The following is a 22,863-nucleotide window of genomic DNA, read 5'->3' on the forward strand; positions in this document are numbered from 1 at the left end:
TACAAGGTGAGACAGATTGTTAAGCATAAGTGGTTTACATATGTTGTAGGAGACAACTTAAAATGAAGTGGGCAATTAACACTACTGCAGTGGTAGGACAAAGGAGGAAAGAAAGCAGCAGGGTGTGTTACAAATTGTTGTAATGAGCCATGAAACTAGTGTCTCTGTTAAGACCATGACTCTTGGTGTCCAGAATTATGAATTTAAAGGCTCATCTTTTGAAGGTGTTATGCAGGTTTCCTTTGAGAACAAGGACTGGGAGGTCAGATATGGAGTGATCACTTCATGAAAAGTGTTCACGCCTGGGTGATAAGCTTTTTGTTGACAGGCTCATGAAGGAGCTGAGCAGGAGGAGGACTGGGGAAGCCATCGCTTTGTTAGATACATGGATATAGATTTAGCATATAGAGGAGTCACACCTGTTTAATTGAGAGCAGAATATGGCCTACAATGTGTAGGGTCAGATTTTTAAAAGTGCTCAGCGGCCAGCAGCTCCCATTATGATTAGTGTGGGGATTCTCAAAAGCACCTAGATGACTTAGCAGCACAAGTCCCATTGATTTCCAATGGGACTTGTGCTCCTAAATCACTCAGGTGCTTTTGAAAATTCCACTCAATGGAAGCTGCTCAATATTGAACACTTTTGAAAGTCAGGTAACTTTTGGGAGGCCTAAAGGGAGCAGATCTCTTTTAAAAATCTGATCACATATTTAGGTGTCTAGATGAGAGCCATTTGGTGCTGAACTCCATAATTCTCTGTATGTCTAACTGGGAAGACGTTATCTTTAGACTAGGCTCCTTGAAAATGAATATGTAACAAACCAGATGGGTTTCATGGGGGGAAGAGTTGTTCTCTAACAAACTTACTTTTCACCTTGTTGAAACAAAACAAAAATGTTCTGGCATAAAGCCAGAACGTTTGCATTTTCTTGGAACTGTAACATTTCACTTTCTATGCTCTAGTATTGATGCAAACCAGCAAAAGCCAGTAAATTCCAAATGAAGATTAGCCCTCTGTTTTAACTAAAGCCATGTGCCTTTTTTAAACATTGCTTATAGATGGAGCCTCTGCCTTCATTTTGCATCATTTCTTGGCGTTTGTTGGAAGAAATTCCAGAGGACACCACCATGGGTTGGAGTCCTAATCTGGCAATCAAAAGACTAGACTTTTGAATACCTTTTATATTGCAACACTCTAACAGCAGCTTCTTATCCTCTCTGCATGTTACTTTCATATTTAAATTGTGTGTTGCTCTTATAAACTGTTAGTTATGGTGCTATCCTTGAAATTATTACTGAGGGTAATGTTTTCATTTTGCTAGAGTTATAGATAGTCTGTGTTTCACCTGAGTGCTAGCTAAAGCTAATGACTAATGTTTTGGAGGTTATATTCCTCACACTGAGCATAAATTGCAAGTTAATAGCTCTACTGCAGTGGTTTTCAACCTGTGGGCCACATACCCCTGGGGGTCCGCAAACTATGTCTAAGGGGTCCATGAAAGGTTGTCGTTACCACAGAACAATGGTTTTCAACCTGTGCTCCACAGGCCCCTGGGCATCTGTAGACTACCGTATGTCTAAGATTTCCAAAGGGGTCTGCACCTCCATTCAATATTTTTTAGGGGTCTGCAAATGAAAAAAGGTTGAAAACTACTGCACAACAGCACAAATACCTGAAGCAGACATTGAAAACCAGTGCTGCTGATCAACACTTCTATTTCTGTAAGGAGCTCTCTAGATTCTGTGTCTTTAGTGCCTTACTTTGTTAGTGGACTTAACTGCAAACTTTCATCTGTGGTTTAGTACTATCTAAGAAAATGTTTGTGGCTTACTAGCCAAATATTGGAAGTGTGTACAAATGAAACTCAGAACAGTATATTTAGTTAGTAATAGCACAAGGTGCTGTTTTGATGCTATTATATTATTTCATATACTAGAAAATAAAACCTAGTGTAAGCAAAGAGTTCATTTGTGGTAAAGGAGAGGAGAGGTGTGCTGTGTACAGTGAAGCTCCAAACACAAAAACAATGGGACCACACTGGACTAGCCTGATTAGGCAGCATACTAACAACACAGTCTTAGCAGGTAACCTGGCTTTATTGTGGTGGGGTAGAAGATTCTTGTATCAGAACTCAGCAAATGTATTTTTTAAGAAAGTAATGAAACTTATTCCTTACTGTGGTTTCTTCTATGCTTATGGATTCATTAATCTGCAGGAGTGACTGCAATTGAGAAGAAAAACATTTTGTGTGAGAAAGTCTTTCTCTTCCTCGCCTCCCTAATCCACACCCCCACCTCATTCTGCCTCTGTCTACATTTTCTAGGAAAACACCCCGCTGTGAAGTAATAGTATATGAAAAGACTGTATCTGTAGGTTTCTTCTGGGTCTCCTAATTGCAAATCTTCCATTTAAAAAGTCTAGAAAGGGCCCAAATCTTCAATTACCAGATTTCCAGAAGGGAGTTATTTTCGGGTTCTTTGGGCATATACATAAACTTTTAGAGGTTAGGACAGTGTACACCGTTATTAAATGGCAAGGGCATATTTGTTTTTAAAACAGTGAAAATACAGCAGAGAAAATATATTTCTCCTTATTTGTGATCTGACTTTGAGGTGCTGACAATCCAGGGCTTCCCAAAACTGGTTGCCAAATTTAGTAGACACTCTTGAGAATTTTGCCCTAACTGATTTGCCCAAGGAGACACAGGAAATCTTTGGCAGAGCTGGGAATAAAAGTCAAATCTCCTGATTCCCAGGCCATTTGCTTCAAGACTCTTCTTCTCCTGTAACAGCTAATTACTAGGTGGAATTTTTAGCCTTGTTAAAGTCTCTATTGATAAGTTTGGAGGGCATAATTAGTAATAATAGGTTTGAGAAACAGAGGAGACTTTCACTTTTGATTAAAGAATGAATCTGAAGCAAACTGATGTTAACAGCTTCTTCCGGATTTATATAATGAACAGGCTAGAGGAAAGTTGCAATCAATTTGTACTGGAGCCCAATAGCTCTGAAGAAATATAATACTGTTGCAATCTACTTGGTACTATTAATGTTCTGTAACTACCTGAGTTAGAGTTGTAAATGTTGTATTTCTGCAGTTTAGTCTGAGTAAAAAGTAAATCACTGCAAAATGATCTAACACAAAAATAGCAATATGATAAAATAAACCTAAAGACAGCATCACAGAAAGGACCTGCCCTATTAGGATTTGATCCATACTTAAAGTCCAGCAGGATGAAACCCTTCGTTCATCCCCCTGTCTGCCGATGATTCTTTGTAATGTATTTTATTTGTACACTCTACTTTTCAGTGTGTCAAACAAAAGGGTTCCCTTTAAATGACTATTCTAGCTCACTTTCAGGATGCTTCCCCCCCACCTCCTACCAGTACATTTTAATGCAAATGTTCTTTTCTTAGTTTAATCCCATTACTTGTAGTTACATCACCTTGTATTACACTAAATAATTCCTCTGCCTCTTTAGTGGATAGATGATTATTGTGTCCCCAATTAGTCATCATTTAGCCAAACTATGCAAAGTTAGTCCCATTACTGTCTTCTTAATGCTCCCTTTGTCTCCTTCATTTTCTGGGTTGTGAGTGCTGCAGAGTTTTATGATGATTGGATGGTAAGTCTTATGAATGGAGGCTGGCTTGGATATTACTTCGGTGATTTTAAGTGATTGAGTTGATAGGAAATACACATGAGAAACTTGAATTCTCAGCTAACAATGTATTTTGAGTGATATCTAATTTAAGCTCTGATGCAGGATCAACACTTATGCTTACCTTTAATCACATAACCACTGGTGCCAATTGGACTTCTCATGAATAAAATTAGCACAGCCATAAGTGTCAGCAAGATCAGGTCCTTAAATTTGTAAGTTCCTCCGCAAAGAAAACTGTGTTACCACATCTCTAAAGACCCATATGTATAAATGGCAATATATTTATAATCCTTTATTCTTACATCAGTCCTCCCAGCCCTGTCAACATATGTATTACTCTTCTCTGAGCTCCTAAGTAGAAAACAAATAGTCAAAACTGCACCCTATGTATTTTACATTTGTGAATTGTTTAATATGATACATGCAGATTTTGTTACACAGAAAGCTTTCCAAAAATGCTTTCACATATGAACATGCTCTGCATCAAAAAGTAAGCAGAAGACATTGGGCCCCTTTGCTCTACTCAGGCAAAGATCACTTTGAAGCCAAGGGGAACCTTGCTTGAGTAAGGGTGTAGAATAGAACACATAATACATACATATAGGTGAAGATTTTCCAAAGTGCCTTAGGAATTTAAGAGCACAAATCCCATGGAAGGTGAGTGAAACTTGAGCTCCTAAATCTTTTTGGGGCTTTTGGAAATCTCTCCCCTACAAATAAGAGAGTTCCCATAGAGTCAAAATATGAGGGTGAAATACTGACCACATTAAAGTCAATGGCAAAGATCCACTTGATTTCAATGGAGCCAGGATTTCACCACTACTGTACCAGTGGCAGGAAAAAGTTGAAAACTGGGGAAAACAAATCAAAGCTTATAGAAAAGTGACAAAAGAGAGAGAGAGAGGTGAATACTGGAAGTCACATGATATCGGCCCATCCAAAATAGAATATGTTGGTTAGTAAAGATTATACTTCTCTAAGCTCCTACAAAACATAGTTTCAGTGAAAATCTGTTCAAACCCACAACTCTAATTAAAGGTTTTAGCTGCCAAATAACATGTTCTGGCTAAAGCCAAATAAGTATTACAGAGTTGTTCATGAATAACGGCACAAGCTTTATACTTTGCTGTTGATTTTCTCATGGGAAAGTAATATAAATGAGAGTGATACCTCCCTGTTGGCTTTAACTGTTAGAAATGCAAAGCATGCTGAAATTGTACATAATTCTCTTCCAAAGGAAAGGAAATAGCATTTCAATGCTTTTCCTCAGTGTCTCATTGAATTATGGTGGTGTACAATTATTCCAGTTAAATTACTCTACCAGATGGAAGGTTACATTGTATATTTAGCTAATTAAGTTTTAGGGGACTAGAATTATATCCCAGAACAAAAAGAGCATATCTGAAAGTAAACTTGTTTTAATTAAGTTCATTGTGGATGTGCAGTATCTATGCCTAATTAAGAGTTTAAACAGGTGGTTTTCTCCCCCTCCCTTTGATTAACATGAGAGTTCCTTTTACAAAATCAGCCTTCATACCTACAGAATCATAGGAGTTATTGAAACATATGTTTAACAAATATTCAGGGCCAAATTCAGCCTCCACTGACTTCAATGGAGTTGCACATTCTTATACCAGAGCTGAATTTGCCCCAGAGTTATCCATGCTGAAAACAAGACATATTGCTTTTTGTGTTTAGTTTTCTTGGCATCATGTACTGTTATAGCAAAGTCCCTACATGCTGACATTCTGCCTTACCTTTGCACAACTCTAAGCAGTATGCCTAGATAGTGTAGACCTCCCGAGCTTTCATCTACTGAGGAAATTAATGTCCTTTTAAATTTGGGGAGAAGGTGGTGATGTTTAATCCTGGGCTTCTGCAGGCTAGCGAAATACAGTGTTGTAGTTTGTTGCCTGCCATCAGATGAGTTATCACTGTTGGATTTTTTCCTAGATTAAAATCTCTGGGATTTAATCATCACAATTATTTAATTGTGTGGGGACTAGAGGACGTGAGGATGAATATTCTGCAGTCTACAAATCAAGCATCTAAGGGTCAAATTGTGGCCCTGCAAAAGCTTGGAGTGCCGGGGTAAGGGGATTAGCTCTGGCACTTCTGCAATGGAGAGGGTCATTTTGCTTATGTAAAGTGTAATGACTCTATGGATGTTAGGAGAGAGTGCAATGGGGAGTGGGACTAGCTAGTTACATCCACAGAATGTGTAGCTTTGTGTAGTTTCTCAGCTAGCACTGTTGGGTATACTGGGGCGGAAGTGGGGATGATGCTAATTCAATGCAGGGATATCTTCTCTAAACCAAGAAGTACTGCCAGCCATGAGCCTGACCCGACCCCTAACTAACCAAATGAGGGCTGTCCCTCACACAGGTGTACTGAGAGGTATTTGACTTGCTGCACCTTTTTCCTCCCATAATGTTAAAGTGGGGTCTAAATTTCTAAATTTGAGGGGTAAGGGAGTGGGGAAGTTCACTATGAAGTTTTCATGACTCTCCCCCCCCCCCCCCATTCCAAGACTGGTTTTTTTATTTACCTCTTATTCTTCTGTTTCTTATAGCAGAAAGGATCCTCTTTTAAAATAATCTGGCTTTCCCTGTGATGCCAAGGGAAAATTTAGGATAAGCCATTAAGTCATAGAATCACACCATAACTTAATATAACAAACTTTTCTTTAGGCTAACACCAAAATTATGGGTCTGATCAGGGAAACACTTCATGCACATAGTTCTTATTGAAATTGGCTTTTATTGGAGGCCAGTACACGGAGTGGTTGCTTTCACATAAGTTTGTATGTAATGTGAACAAATGGCTCCATTGCATAAATTACATAATGTACATAAGCCATGAGCTGAAATATATCCAAATTATGAGTGGTATGGAGAAGAAAGAAAGAGCGCTTCAGCTTTGGCAATGGCAGTTAATGACCTGGAGCTAGGTATGCACATGCCTAAGACTCCAGCAAACCCAAAACACAATGTGGTCTATGCGTCCCACATAATATATATTAAAGCTCTATAGGTAAAATCCAGGCCCCATTGAAGTCAATGGGAGTTTTGTCAAGGCAGATGCAGGGCCCAGATCTGGCATATACATACATGCCAAGAGCTCCCCATAGCCAGAGAATTTTCTTCTGGCAGCTGGAAACCAGAATCCGTTGCCTTTGCTTCCCAAGTGACACAAAGAGGCCAAATGTCAATAGAGAATCCAGATTAGTGTTCATCATTTGCATCATCTCCCTAGATTTAAAAGGCACCTAATTCTCTGCAAGAGGATATGGTACAATATACAATATATATACCTAAATCAGCAAAGACTTCATTAGGCAAGCTTAATGCTTCCTGGGATGGCCAATGAAACAGGTTTTACATTAATATGTAGACTACAAAGAAAAACAGGGAGGGAGATTCTAAAATGCATGGTAGAAATTTACAAAAGGGCTGGAGGGAAGATTTCAGTTCTGAACCTTCTTTAGGCTATAGATGAAAAACAACTAACCTTGTTAAATCTGCTTCCATAGCCTGAAGAAAGCTAAAGGGCTGAAATATGCCCACTAATCTAATTAGCTGTTTTTAACATGTGTTTCACTAACCCTGTTTTTTTATTTAGGGGTTGGATATTTACCTTAGCCTGAGTAAATAAAGCATTTTACCTTTTACAAAACTAAAATAAAGCAAAGGACTAAAAGGTTTCACATGTGATCAACATTCCCTTTAAACCAAGCGGCTGACCAGGAAACAGTTTCTGTGTATGCTGAAAACAGATTAGGTGATGCAAGCCAGAAAAATAAAGCATCTTCATCCTTCACCACAGTACGTGACGCTCTAGCCTTGTTGGGACCACCCAACAGTCAGGCCCATCCAAATGGATGTTCCATGTAGTTCTTGGAAAACCTTTAGAGGAAATAGTGCAAATGGCTCTCTCTCTCATAAATCTAACTTCAACCTGAAATGGCATTTTAAAATACCAGAATTAAAGAGCCAGTGAACTTTTAGTATAAAGTGCTGGCATTTTCCAGAGTGCCAGCCATGAGAGATGCCCATAGTATCCAAAGAATTAACTCCCCATTTCCGGATCGTGTTGGAAAGTGACATTCTAAGCACAGAGATCACTTAGAGAATCAAAGGGTCGGGAGAACTAAATGGTACATCTTGGCCTTTAATAAATACAAATATTCTGAGGTGGCTGAAGAGGCTGGGGCAGCTTAAAATAGCAGCAGCCAGAAACCACCAAGTAGAACAGTGAGTATTTATGCCTCTCCCAGAAGCTAGTGCATCCTGGGATGAAGTTGAGACCCTCACACACCTCCAGTAAAGTAAGGGCCACTGGCAGCTCTCCCGCAAGCCATTGAGGGAGCAGGAAGCTCAAAACCGGCAACCCTGCTCTCTGAACCCCTTTCCCTCAGCTTTCTGCCATCTTTGGAAGGGTACTGGGCATCCCAGAATCTTCGGGAGGGAGCCCACAACGGTATCAACTACCCTTCTTGCTAATGGAGGTTTGGTACTCTTGTTCCCTCTATGCTATCTAAGTTATTGGGAAGGACTTGGGAGCTTCTGGTCCCTCCTACCTCAGAGGTGTGTGTGTGTGTGTGTGTGTGTGTGTGTGTGTGTGTGTGTGTGTGTGTTTCTCCTGAGCCCTCTTTCCACCCTTGCCTGCCCAGATTCTTGGGGAGCAAATATGCTCCTCTTTCTTCAGCTGTCTTCACTGGAATGGCATGCTGATGAGGTGAGATGAGGCACTCGCCTTAGCCACAGACTCTTGGCGTGGCACAGGTACTCCTCCCTCAGCTGCCTTTATTGGGGAAGTGTGTATGTGTGTTCTTCCCAGCCTCCCCCCGGATCCTTTGGGGACAGAAAGGGACAAAGATGCTTTCTCCCAGTAGTTTTCAGATTGCTGCTCTTCAAAATAGCAGCGGTCCCCTGTATTAAGCAGCCTCGGTTTCCCCAAGTTTTGCTGTGGCTGCCCCACCCATATTGATGTACAAACATACCTAAGTCAGGATGCAGGCTCAGGCTTCTGTCTGTGGAAACAAAGAATTAGGAGAGGAATTGGGGGCTCTCAATATCCAAAATGATATATATTTTTAAAAGACTGTCCATTTATCTTCCCTGACCTTCACTTTTATAGAAGTGGACCAGAGTTACATGTTATCCCCTTTTTATTTATATATTTTAAACCACTCTTTTTTAGGGATGAGAGTATATTACAACCAGTCTTGTGTTATGTTAAGGTTTCCTTTTTATTTCAATAATTGACTGGTAAATTGCTCCAGTCTAAAGCATCATGCTACTTATTGAAAATCTGCCTTTGAAAATGTTACTGCCTTTATTGACACGTCTAAGATATAACACTTTAAGTTTAAAAACAATTTAAATGATTAGTAATACAACTACCAGTCATGTCAGCAATTTTATTTTTTTGTCAATGCAATATAATATATTATGTTAATACCACATAATATATTCAAATCAACTTAAAGTATGATTCTCCATGCCCCCAAATAAAATGGCCATTTGTAACCGAAAATAAACAGAAAATACCAACCAGCAATTAAAATTACTAAATAGTATGCTAATTCTTTATTTTTGTCGTATTTCTCTTTGTGGACTTAAACACATCACAACATTCCTTATTATTATTTCTCTAAGTGAACTCAGGAATAGTGATTTTAGCACGAGCTATAGGGAACAAATTGACATTCTTACATAGGATGCAACAAATCTTGGAAACGTACAGAAGTTGCTGCCTGTTGAATTTTAAAAAAATTAAACAGTCACTATTGCCAAATTTAGTGTCACTACCTCTGCTTCCCTACGATTTTCTAAAACCAGCCTATGAGCTAATAAAAGGAAATGCTTTCACTATAGATCCATCCTAAGCCTTGACAAAAGCTCACTTTCTGCTCCTCGGGTTTCCTATATATGGTTTTAGCCTCAAGATGAGGACCGGCTCACTATACCCCCTATCCCATCCCCCATTTCCTGCCTGGGTTCAGTAAATGCTGATTTGAAATTGGCACATACTTTTCTGATACAAAAGTACTACTGTTTTCCAGGTACCATCAGAAAGCAGTATATTATTATCTGTTAAACACCCTTCATTTATAAGGCTTTCCCCCTTTAATGTTAGGTGTTTTTATTCCTCCAACAGGATTCTTAAATATCTGAGTATGTTTAATTAAAGAAATAGTCAAGGTAATCCTAGCGAAGAAATCTCAGTCTTGTTTGCACATTGGGGAGTGATCCAGTCCTTGGACTGCATTCTTTAATGCCAGTATCTGTAAATTGCAAGTAATTAAAGAACACTGTAATATGTGACATATTTCAGTGTATTACTTTTCTGTCTCCCATGCTTGTGTTACGTCATCACACTACTCATGAGAGACTGGAGCTACTTGGGATGTCATACAGTTGAGTAAGAGGGGTGATCTCAGTGAAATCATCTGTACTTATGTACGGTGTCATATTTTCTTTCTAATGTCAACATTAGGATTGTTGCTCTTTGCTGCAGTACTGTCTCCCTACAGGTCACTGGCTACCTAAGTGTGAACTATTGTATGTCTCACCCAACCATTAAGGAAATTTCCACTTGCCCTAGAGAGCAACTTGAAATGGTGTAAGGGGTGGGCGTCACAAAGTCTTAACCTACCATTTGGTTGAGTCCACCCCATTGCGACTGGCTTCCTTGCTAATGGTTCATACAGCTCTATAGCAGGTGTAGTAACATCATCTTCTGCAATGGCACTCAACAAACACCTACCTCAAAATTCGAAAAATTTATTCTGACGTAACCCACCCTTCTTCCTCTAGGACCCAAAACATTAGCTCTGCAGAGCTCCCTGCCTCTCTCAAGAAACTAGAGCACTCTTGCTATTGCTCTCAGCTGACCTTCTGAGTTTCCTATAATTCCTATGTGCTGGTTTAAATTAAAAAGATGTGTTGTGTGATTTCTAGGTGTAGTCCATTTAGAGTAGATTGGAGAAGTAATATCGAATGAGGTTCTTATGGTCAGCATTTCAGTAGACACTAAGCAAACTGATAGCAATGGGATGCTAAACTGCCAACATTACTGAAATGGCCCATAACATTTTAGACCTGAACACACATTGCAAATGAGAGTTGCATGTGCAGAATGATTCTCCGGTGCATTGACACTCCACCAACTGTCTACTGCCAACCTTTTCTTTTTGCTTCCTTTTATCCAAAGCAAATTTGAATGGTACATTTTCCCTTCCTTAAATTGGGGAGATACCAGCAACACTAGAGGCAAAGGACTAGAACCACAAATGGAGTTAGGTGTTGCAACTCCTAGCTGCCCTTCTGCCCAGTAGAATTCACAGCCCCAACTGGGTGCCCAGGCTCCATGCATTGTATGCGAAGAGTTAGGCACCTAAGAAAGGGATTCACAGAAGCCAGCAAGGAAGCCACCTAAACTAGCCAGGAATGTGGAAGATCTGTTTTCAAATCCCTGCTCTGGGGGCCTGCCACTTCCCAGGAGAGTGCCCAAATCACCAGGCTGTTAGGTATTCAGAGATAAATCTCTCAATCTCTCTTGTTGAAGCTTTTCCACTTTATATAATTATTTAAATATCCCCAGTAGTTAGGGGAACTCATCTGGGATGTGGGAAAGGCAAGTTCAAGTCATTAGTAATAGCTAATTATTTATACCAAGTGGAACAGCTTAAAGGGGAGAGATTGAGAAACTCACCCTAAAATATTCACTAGAATGGTTGTTAGGACACACACTTGGGATCTGGGTTCAAATTCCTGCTCCAAATCAGGCAGGGTGGGAGTTCAGATCTAGGTTCCCACATCCCAGGGTTGTGCTCTAACCACTGAGCTGTTGGGTATAATGGGAAATACACAGCCAGCCCCACAAAGTCTCATACCCAGCTGTCTTTTGTGAGGGTTAAGTGATGCTCAGAGCAGTCCTGCCAGACTAGGCCCTGCATGTGAAACAGGCAGGGGAATACCTAGTTTGAGAATCCTGCCTTCGCTTAGGAATGAGCTAGGCACCGAATGACTCAGCAGTGTCTGAATTTAAGTGGTTTTGCACATGCCCATTTGCAGAAACTTAGGTGCCTAGGGGACTTTAGTGGCAGAAATTTAGGCACCCACAGGCTAGGCAGCAAGACAGTGAAGGTTTTGTGAATACCAGTGGCACCTAAATGTTGACATTAGATGTCTAAAGAGGCATTTAGGCACCTAAATCCCTTTGTGGATCTAGCTCAAAGTGCTGTGCTGACTGGCAATGCAAAAGCTTGATGGAGCTGAGAACCAGATGCAAATTTCTTTACAAGCTATGAGCTAGATTCATTTCTGGTTTATGCTGGCTTCTTAGTCAGCGTAATCCCGCTTCTGTCTCTGCCACCAGGGATGCTATGGAGGCTCTGAGAGAAACTTCAGTTGCCCTATCCCTGTATAGCTTCCCCAGTGAGGGCAGTTGTGGAAACACCTCCTGCCCTGATTTAGGGATGCATCCTCCTTGGCTTGTAAGCGACTGCTGGTTCAGGAAAGTGGAATTTGCGCCATCCTGTACAAGCCAGGCTGACTCTAGCTGTAGACTCTTACTTAATGGGACTAGTCATGTGCTTAAAGTTAGGCACATGCTTAAATACCATGCTGAATCATGGTCTTAATGCGTCAGTGAACCACTATATGGAGTCATAAAGGTCTTTTTTGACTGATAATGGAGCATAGGAAAGGTTACTTCTAAGCACCAATAGTTAAACCATCATACCAAATACTCATTGAAAACCTACTACTGAATAATTTTAATACTTCTTTAGCATCTTTATCCAAGGATCTCCAAGCACTTTATAAACATTAATTAAATAAAGGGACAATGAAATGTTAAAAATTATATAGTAAGTATATTTTTGAAAAATCCTTATGAATTACTAATAAAAAAGCTTGAATACCAGAAGTGAAATAATGTAAACATATAATTTACTTTTCCCTATTTTTGCTTTTAGTTTACTTGTTAGCATTTCACTCAGTTTAAACAATGAAATTTTTAAATCTATAAATCATTTATATTAATATTGAACTATGATAAACCTTTTTTAAGAATAAAACCTACATTTGGAGTCTATACTACCTGACAGTATCTCTTTAATGCTTACAAAACGGCTGATAGATGCCTGTTGTTACAATCATTTGATACCAGAATAAACTGAGGCCTGTAGAGATTGTGGGTGAAATCCTGACCTGTTGACGTCAATGAGCATTTTGTCATGACTTCAGCAGGGCTAGGGTTTTACCCTGTGGACTTCTCCAAGGTAACAGACTAAATTGATGTCTCAGCCAGGATTAGAACCCAGGACTGTTTCCTCAACCCTATACTCTAACCATCAGCCCTAACATCCTCTTCTTGCTGTATTAAAATCTGAGTTTTCACCTCTTATCATCAAGAGTCCTGTCTGGCATAGTGCTCTCAGTTTGCTGCATTTCACAAGGGATATTCAAGAAAGTCTATTTCTGAACCTCATACTCTTCAAAGCTTTAATTTTTATCTTTTATTTGGAATATTAAAAAACTGGGTTGTTTTCTTCCTCTTCATTTGAAAATTTATTGTTTTCATTTAAATAATGATGTTCCTCTTTTATGTAAGGGTTCTCTTCTTGGCTGGCGCATAAACTCAGATATCCACATAAAAGACTGTCTTCTCTGTTTATGTGATTGATTGTAATGCAGAGTGTGATGGCAACATGGTTAAAAATAGAAACGCAATCAGTGTGACTGGGCATGAAATACATTCATATACAAGTGGAACTTCTCCCCAATGAATGCTGAAGAGCTCTTTCTCTGGACCCAGAGGATTTACATCACATTAGTTAGTCACTGGTATGGAAATCTTCTTCTGCAGCTTGGGAATTTGAAGAATTATAAATAGAATGAACACTAACCGCAAACTGAGTCAGCACAATATATGAGTTACTTTACTTCCAAATCATAACTACATGAGATTCATGGTCTGAGCACACATAGATATCCTCCTAGTACACCAATGTCATCTTATCATACATTAATTTGTAAGTTGACAGTTCTGTATCAAAACCGTATCTCTCTAAAGAAATAAATCAGATTTGCTTTCCCATGGATGAGTCATATAGTGACTGATTAAATTTAACTTTGATTTTACATTTTAAGTTTTCCTCAAAGATTTCTAGTTTTGTATGAGGGTGCTATATAGTTCCTCTGAAAGCAGCACAAACTGTAGACCACATAGAAGGCAGCGTTCTCTCAGGAACTATTTAGCATCATGGGAAAAGGCATGACAAAGGTTGGTTAGAGTCATTGCAAATCCAACCAGTCCTGAGTTTATTAAACATTTTGTACCACTCTTTGAGCAGGCTAAATATAATAAGTAATTGAAACTCCCATTGATCTATCTCAGGCATTTCTAATGTGCTCATCACTGTAGAAGCGAATGGAACAACAGGAAACAAATGCGTTCACAGTGCAAGTGAGAAGAGAGCTGAAATTAGAAATCCAGGTCCCACTGAAGTCAATGACAAAACTCTACTGACTTCAGTGTAGCCCGGATTTCATCCCTTCTTTTCTTCCTCCATTTCTAACTCTGTGTGCGTGCGCGTGCATGTGCACACACACACGGGAAAGAAAGCATGGGAGAGAGAGGGTGTGCGTGTGAGAGAGAGAGAGAGAAAAAACTTCCAACCCCTCTATGTGTTAAGACATTGATGAGCCAACATGCATGGCCAGACAATGAAACAAACAAATTCTACCCTAAATTTACCTGCCAGGTGGCTGCACTAATCCTTAGCAGTCTGTTTGATAAAGGCTTACTTAGAAGAGCAGATAAATGGGTACATGAAACATTTTTTCACATTAGAGATGCCAAAAATTAATAAACACCACAAAACCTTGTCTGTAGCATTCAAATTCAAATACTGTGTCCATTTAGTAAAGGAAAAAGGTGGAAGAACTTGTCCAGAATACATTAAATATAATTTGTAGGATTCCTGAATTTGATCTTACTTCTTCCTTTTCAGACTGAGTTTATATTTTCATGTATAACTTTTCTCAGAATACAGCAATAAATGCAGTTGTTTTGGTGCAGTTATTCAGAAAAGGTTTCAGGCTCAGACCTGCTGAAGGTTTCGGGCTCAGAACTGCTCACTAAGAAACGTTCTCCCAATGGGCTTTGATATAAATTATATGCCTATAAGAAATCAAAAGGCCAGAGCAGAGGTTTCTTCCTATGTCTACCATCAGACCAAAGTCTAAACCCAGAAGGGGATTCCCCACTATATTGTTACCAGTTTTCACCTACAGTTGGAATGTAGTAGAACAAAGCTTTCCTTGGCCTCTGGATAATTTTAATGATAAAACTGCATATTAATAACTCACATTTCTGCTGTTTGTTAACTGCTATAGAAAACTTTGTCTATCCTCATGTTGAGATACTTTTCTCTGTAGCACAGCTGGGATGAGAGAGAAATAGCAGGGATTTCGCTGAGGACTGGAAACAAAAATAAACTCAGTGGCTGACTAGTGAAATTTCTTTCTTTTTCTTCTTTAACATAACCACCAAAATGCCACTCTTATTGTAAAAACAACAAGGAGTCTGGTGGCACCTTAAAGACTAACAGATTTATTTGGGCATAAGCTTTCGTGAGTAAAAACCTCACTTCTTCGGATGTATATACAGTGAGGTTTTTACTCACGAAAGCTTATGCCCAAATAAATCTGTTAGTCTTTAAGGTGCCACCAGACTCCTTGTTGTTTTTGTAGATACAGACTAACACGGCTACCCCCTGATACTTGACTCTTATTATAAATAGCTTTGACAGTGTGGTAGGTCTGTACTCCATTGAATTAAAGACAGGGAGAAGTACATGGGGAATCATATCTGTTTAGAGGCAATTTCAAAAGAACTTAAGGGTTTTAGGAGTACAGGTCTCACTGACTTTTAATGGGCATTATGCTGCTGAGACTATCAAGCACTTTTGAACATCTCCCCCCAATATATGAGGTAAATATATACCATTCAAGCAGAATAATAACCACAGAAAATTAAAAAACAAAGCGATTCAGTGATTTTGCTTAGAAGAAAAAAAGTAAATAAAAATAAAGTGTTCCCTCTTACTTTCTCTGCTGTGTCCTACCGTTGGCTCAGGGCTAGGGTAGGGGATGGCTAAGGGGGCTTTCTAGAGTGGCACTATTTCTGGGAAGAGCATATTTTAATCTCCTCCTCCCCCTCTGGTCTGCTCAGAGTTTAGGTCCTATCTTAGGTATGAAGTGGTAACAGTAGTGGGAGCAGCAGCTTTGCAACTGCCTCAGACTTCTTCCCATCCACCATCTTAGGGTTGGGGCCACTTGAGGGTGCTGAGGAGCTGTAATTAAATTGCTCTCTCTTCTCTGATCATCTGGGGGCTGAGGGAGGGGTACTTGAATGAGTGGAAGCACTGTTTGGTGAAACGGCTTTTTAATTTTAAATTTTCCATTTTCTTCTCTTAATTCCCAGCCTCGGAGCCCAACTTGAAGGTGCGTTCCAGGTTAAAACAGAAGGTGACAGAAAGGAGAAGCAGCCCCTTACTCAGGCGGAAGGATGGAAATGTTGTCAGTTCATTCAAAAAGAGACTGTTTGAAGTGACAGGTAATTAAGGACTGGAGAGATTCTGCTGAAACTACTATGCTAGTAGACTGCTTAGAAGACCTGAAATATAGTTTACTGGAAACATAATTGTGTATTGAACATAGGTGTGGAGAGAGATTTCTCTGTCAGAAAAGCAGCAATACTTAAGGTACAATTGCATACAATAATTTGCTTTATTCACTTGTGAGAAGGGCACTGTCAACTTAAAAATCACACTTCCATCAGCACACTTTTTCTTACATATAATAGTAAGTACAAAAACAAGGAACCGCTAGAATTGTTGGGATAAAAAGAGATAAGAAGGGAAAAGATTCTCTATTGTTCCTGTTTATTTCCAGTGTGGGTTGGTAGCACTTTGTGTGTAGTCAGTGTCACTGGTTCATTGCTGGTCTCTTGCATCGCTCTCCTGTACTGCTCTGTGGCGAGTGTACAAGCTCTTCCTCAGGCTCTGTAAGAGGGTGTTTAGTAGTAGTAGCAGCAGCAAAGCTGAAATGTAAACTGAAAAGGCATCTGTATGTACAGAGTGGAAGAGGAAGGAGGGAGGCAGGAGCAGTCCAAGCCCCTCCCAAAAGACAGCAAGGGAACAGAAAAACCCATATAATGCTTTAAAGGGATTAAAAAAACCTATTTAAATACTAATATATACTATGTAAAGGTTGCACTATCAGAAAAATAGATTTAAAATACTTAATATAAACAAAATTCCTGTCCCTTTAATTGGAACAAGAAATGAATTAATAGCTCTCATCATACTCCCAGCAAAAAAGGAATGCTAAACCCAGATTAATCTCTTAGGAAAAGCAAACCTTTAGGAATGTAGAGAATGAACAGTACACAGATTTTAACAAATCTAAGCAATGGTTTAACAAGCTTGCGAACAGCTCTGAAGCCAATACAATTTAAGGTCCTGATTCGGCAAAGTACTTAAGCACATGCTTAATTGCTATTAACTTCAATGGTACTCAGGCACATACCTAAATAATGTCTTGAATAAGTATGTTCTCTCAAACTAAAACAGGATAGAGCATTATTTGCAACACTCTGTGTGTGTGTGTGTGTGTGTGTGTTCGCTTGTTCTTTGGCTCTTCTAACCAAGAGGAGCGGAGCAGGATAACAGTATTCTAATTAATGCATGGGTAATAGAGACAGATTTAACTTACTGGTATCTATAGTTGCTTGACTAAAGACTATGCAAAGCATACTCAAGTCTTGAGCACACATGGTCAATCATCCATTAAGTCAAGAGGAGGGCTGGTCCCCTGTTGCAACCTGAAGTAACCAGCTGCAGCTCTCCCCATTGTCAAATGCCAGCTGCATGGACTCAGCGCTAGAATGATGAAGTATCTGGCAGCTGACAGTGCTGAAGGGGATGCTCTACTGGACTCTTGGCTCTCAGCAGCAGCCCCTAGTGGAGGGAGGCAGGCAGTACAGTGACAGCCATTGAAGGAACTCTGGAGCTCAGTCTCCAGAAGATGCTGCTGGAGACCGAATGGCCTTTATGGGACCTCTGAAGTGTAGGGACCCACAAACCATATGAAGCTTTCTGGACAGGAATGCATTTGTCTGTATACAACTACACTGAAGTAATTGAAATTCCACCTGCTTTTTGGCTTTGTGTGTTTTCCCAGGGAACCGAAATATGCTGTGTGAGAGGGCTTGTACACTTTTTTTTTTAAATAGAGGGAAATGTTCTGTAATACTCAATAGCCCTCAGTGGCAATATTATGTCTTATGTATCTGCCAGCTTAGTTTGTAGTGGGGTGATATGACAGCTTAGTTTCTTTTGGAGTGTGCAGACTAGAAATTCAACCTAAGTCTTTGGGATATCTTTCCCTGTGTTAGGCTTTCTCTGAAGTGAGAGATCTCCCAGGGCTTAAAGAAATGTCTGAACATTTTGAACAAGATGGGCAAAATAAGAAATATCATCTTGATGATTTTTCCAAACACGGTGGAGGACACCTGATTCCTTAGAAGTGTTGCTTGGCTTAACAATTTTGATGAGTGAGAGGTTTGATGTTTTCAAAAGAAAGAACTTGAAATGAGGGTAACTCGTCACAACCTTTTTGAAATCATATGTTTGACCACTCCTCCTGGTTCCCTTTGTTTGAAAATGTCAGGCTTAATTGGCTTTGATTTTAAGAACTCACGAAGGTATTATGTGACGTGAAGTATTTACAGACCTGTTTAAATATTCATTGGCACATTTTTCAGTCATAGCAGATGGTGCTGCTAGTAATTAGAAGGGATTTTTTAGCAGTTATAACATAAAAGTTTTGCACCTTAGGGAGAAAAGTTGCAGATAGGGAAAAAATGTAAATTGAAATATTTTAGGTTAATTAAAATTGGTTTTGAATTCCTTTCCACACATTTGAACTAAGTAAATGAAGAGGCCAATTATCTTTGGATAATAAAGTCTACTTTTGCATATTATGTATGCTCATAAAGTGGTTATATATGTTTTAGTGTTAGTGTGTCATTATCATATATGTTATCTTGCAAAATTAGGGCTGAACTTTGCTTTGAATTGTCCCCTCTGCAAGCACATTGGCATCCAGACTCCTGAACATGCAGACATAGGATGCTTTCAGGGCCTGGCCCATTAATCTGAAAAGAATAGGAGAATCTACAATATCTGGGCCTGATTCTGATGTCACTTGCTCTTGGTTTACACCAGTGCAACTCCACTGACTTCACTGGCATTGCACCTGGTTTACACTTGTTTCAGTGAGATGAGACTTAGGCCCTGTGTATATAAGGGTGCTTGATTACTGCTCAGCTGGTTATATATATCTGCATCCATTAGTCAGGGAAGGGTTTAATTAAATCAGTGCATCTCACTGATTTTACATCACCATGTAGATATGACATAGTGTAAACAAATTACGGTAAATTCCCTGTCCAATAAGTGCTGTTTGAAGAGCTGTCCTGAACGGTGTTTATTACCAATGGGTGCAAATGTAAAAGAAATCATTCTCCTATTCTTAATCTCCAGTTAATAGCTGAATACAGAGCTTTCCATAACATTTCTGTCTGACCAAGATATGCCCAATTAATTTCACAAACACTGGTGTTAAGTGTAATTGCTGAATTTGTTGGGGATCTAAGGGTTGGCAGCTTATTGCTGATTCTCTCTTTACTGACACTCTTTCCCTACATTTCTAGAATGGCCCATTCCTTTGTGATACATATATTTTCAAGTGAGGTTTAAAGTAAAACAGTAATGATTTTAGTAAGAGAGCATTACCTATAGTCATGGTTAAAGTACATGACTGGGTGTTGGGACATTTCTATTCTAATCCTGACTCTGTCACTGACTTATTATCAATGATTGCTTATATACCTGAAAATATATTCCCAGGACTCACTTTTTACAAGTTTGCCATTGACTTGATTATGATTTTTCCCCCCATCAGACTTTGTACATAGCCCCCAGTCGGCTAAAAGTACAGCTGATCAAACATTTTCTGAGCAAAAATATTTCCTGACCAGACTTGTATTATTAGTTTATTGATGGGATAGTGACTTGCAAAATGTACTCTAGCTGGGAGTAAGGAATGGTTCCTTTAAGTCACTAGCAAAACTTCCATTTTCGTCCGTGACAAGAGGAGTGGGGACCTAACCAGTGGTGGATTAATGATTTTGCTGCCTGTAGGCCCTGAAATAATTGCCGCCCCTGGCCCCATATGAACTTATTAAACATCAGTAATTTCAATATCAACACCAATATTTTCACTTTTTACTTCACTACTACTTTCAACTATCTTTTCTGTCTCACTGTCGGCACTAAGTGATACAACAAAGGAATCTATTTTGCGCATTTTTGCTATCATTTCATTTTCCCTTTCTTCCTTTTGTATAGCATTTTTTTTGAGAACCGCTTAATTTCTTCCTTCCAGTCCTATTATTAACGTTTAGGATTCTTGCAAGTATGTTTACTAAATGGCGTCGCGCCATCATTGGTGGTTTCAATATGCGCTATGATTGGTAGAATCACGGCGTCACTGATGCCGCCATTACAAAAATGCTGCTATTATAAATTTGCTGCCCTAGGCCTAGGCCTTGTCGGCCTAGATGATAATACGCCACTGGACCTAATAAACTGACCCAAAAAAGAGAGCAAAGAATTGGTGATAGCCATAAATTGATAGCTGGCTAATTAAATACATTCTCTAAATTATTTTAATTTTCTTGAGATAGTGTGTATGAAAGATGTTCTATAAAATATTCTTATCTCTGCTAACACCATACAATTCTAATTTTAGTTATTTATATTCTTTCCTTGTTCTGTACAAAAACTCTTGTCATCAATATAGGATTTATAACAGTTAGATGTGATGAAGATCAACTAGATCATCAAGTCCATTCCTTTACAAGTGCAGAATATCTTCCTATGGTATATATATCACCGATAGCAGATGTATCATTTCCTAAACTGATATTACGTTTCGTCTTAACCAAAACTCCTGGGAGTTTTTTCACCAAGCCTGGGTAAATTATAGCCCTCAAAATGCTATTTTAAGATTTTGTATGCTACAAACAGTCCCTCGTACCTTGCTGACAGAGATGTATTGCAAATGGTGTATTGTTTTTTATTGGTTACTCATATAGAGGTTAGTTCACAACTGAATACTCCGGAGCCCTTCCCAAACAGCAAGGGAATGACAGTAGGCCTCATGAATTGATGACATGTTATCATGACCTTTGCAAGTCTACTGTTTCTGTCATTTTGATCTCTCACAGAGGCAGAAGAGTATGCAATAAAAAGTACTTCCTTTCTTTTTTCCTCATTAGGAGTTCTGTTTGTACATCTCTGCCTGCCACTGAGTAACTTGCCATCTTTGCAGGAAACTCAAGTAATAAATTCCCCCTTTGTGCAGAAGGGATCGAGAGGGGAAAAGAATGAAACTATCTATCTTTTTAAGGTTGCAGACAAATTGGGACTGAGAGAAAATCCTTAAGACAGTAAAAAGTCCATTCATACAGGAAAACTATTCTTCAACAAAAGAAAGACTATGCCATAAGCAATATATTGTTCATCATAATCGCAGCTGGATTTCTGTGTTACTTATAAATTCATGTGTGCTTAATCATTTTTCAGAGTCGTCAGTTAGTAGCAGTTCTCCAGGAACAGGGCCCAGCTCACCAAGCAACGGCCCTACTGGAAGTATGACAGAAAATGAAACCTCACTTTTGCCATCTAATTCTCAAGCTGAGGTAAGAATAATACACTCAGTCCCTTTATTGACCAGGTAATTGCTTAGCGTTTTAGAGCTGGAAAGATTCCAAACAGCACTTTAAAGACCATAGTTGCTTTCTGATTTCCTTCCTTCACCTGGAAGTCACAGTAACTGTGTGTGAAAGAGAAACTGGCTTGTATTTCAGATGGCAGTGGAAACTGGTCTACAGCAGAGATATGATGGTGCTGAGATACATTGTGGAATGACTGTTTTGATATATCATAATGAATATTGGTATCTTAGAAATAATGAAATCCCGTGAAATAACACTAGCATTTCTAAATATTAACATAAACAACTGATCCAGGATACTGCAAAGTACTTTGCTTTGGAATTTTATTTGGAGCAAATGATACTCCAGCAAAATGCTTTATGCTCCCACACACATGTAAATGTAGGGCTAGCTTTTACCTGCCTTAGGGCTTGTCTACACGTGGAGTTAGTCCTGATTGACTATCTCTGATTAACTCCATGTGTGTACAGTCCAGAATAATTCCATGTGTAGACAAGCCCTCACTCATGCTGAGTAGTACCTTGCTCTGTAAGTAGTCTGTTACAGTTTATGCTGGCTCAGGTCCAACCCATTCCTGTTCTGAGTTCCAGCCTAGAACAGAGGAATTCTGGAAGTTGTAGTTCCCTGAGGGACAAGGGAACTCTAGGCTCGTACAAAATATGCTGGGAAAGGGGCCAGGGATATAAAAGATCTCCCCAGCTAGCTGTACCCTGCACAGCAAGCAAAAAGGAGGTTTTTCAGTGACCAGGTTTTGAAGACCAGTGGTGGTACACCCAGAAGAGGAGTAAAAAGGGCCCAGGGGGAGCCATGCTGTAGAATACAGGGAAAGAGGTTGTGGGGGCAAGACAAATATAGGAGGCGGCTTTGAGGGGAAAGTGAAGCAGTGGGCAGTGTAGTGGGCAGTCACCTTCCCTCTTTGGATTTCTAGGCTCAAAGCATAAGCACCCCTGTGGCACTGAGGTGTCAGCTAGAGGGGCATGGTTATACTCCTCAAAGAGAGGAGGCTTACACAGACCCTAAAAAGAGGGCTAGGCCCAGAGTCACAGACTTTTATTGTGGACTTCTTGTTTTGCTTACACACTAGGATAGGACCATTTTGGTTTAGCCAAAGGGCTAAACTCATTAAACAGTGAAAGGGAGGCTCTGAGGAAACTGAGGCAGCAGCCATACCTGTGGCGGAGTGGTGAGACACTGTTATAGTCCCATTGATGTCCATGGGAATGCTTGTACAATAAGGCACTACTCACTGTCAGTAAAGTGGCACAGTGAAGCTATGATGTTTCCCAATGTAAACATAAACCAGAGGAGTGAAGCA

At 39.6% G+C, this 22,863-nt stretch overlaps 1 protein-coding gene and 1 long non-coding RNA gene across 20 annotated transcripts in view; one reads left to right on the plus strand and one right to left on the minus strand.

The window, feature by feature from the left end:
- The window catches only part of HDAC9 (histone deacetylase 9), a 650,822-nt gene that overhangs the window by 375,982 nt on the left and 251,977 nt on the right, over nucleotides 1–22,863 (plus strand). For 18 of the 19 annotated variants that reach the window (XR_010598283.1, XM_065583246.1, XM_065583252.1 and 15 more), the window contains 2 exons: nucleotides 16,167–16,298; nucleotides 21,397–21,512. Coding sequence is in view for 18 of the 19 variants with exons in the window: in XM_065583246.1 (XP_065439318.1) it covers nucleotides 16,167–16,298; nucleotides 21,397–21,512 (248 nt within the window). In the remaining variant the exon portion in view is untranslated. The remainder of the gene's footprint in view (nucleotides 1–16,166; nucleotides 16,299–21,396; nucleotides 21,513–22,863) is intronic. The other variant, XM_065583254.1, reaches the window with a different exon arrangement.
- LOC122174306 (uncharacterized) overlaps nucleotides 1–22,863 on the minus strand; it is a 139,867-nt gene that overhangs the window by 40,465 nt on the left and 76,539 nt on the right. The gene's annotated exons all lie outside the window — the stretch shown is intronic.

Source organism: Chrysemys picta, chromosome 2, assembly GCF_011386835.1.
Source record: "Chrysemys picta bellii isolate R12L10 chromosome 2, ASM1138683v2, whole genome shotgun sequence".
Lineage (NCBI taxonomy): Eukaryota > Metazoa > Chordata > Testudines > Emydidae > Chrysemys > Chrysemys picta.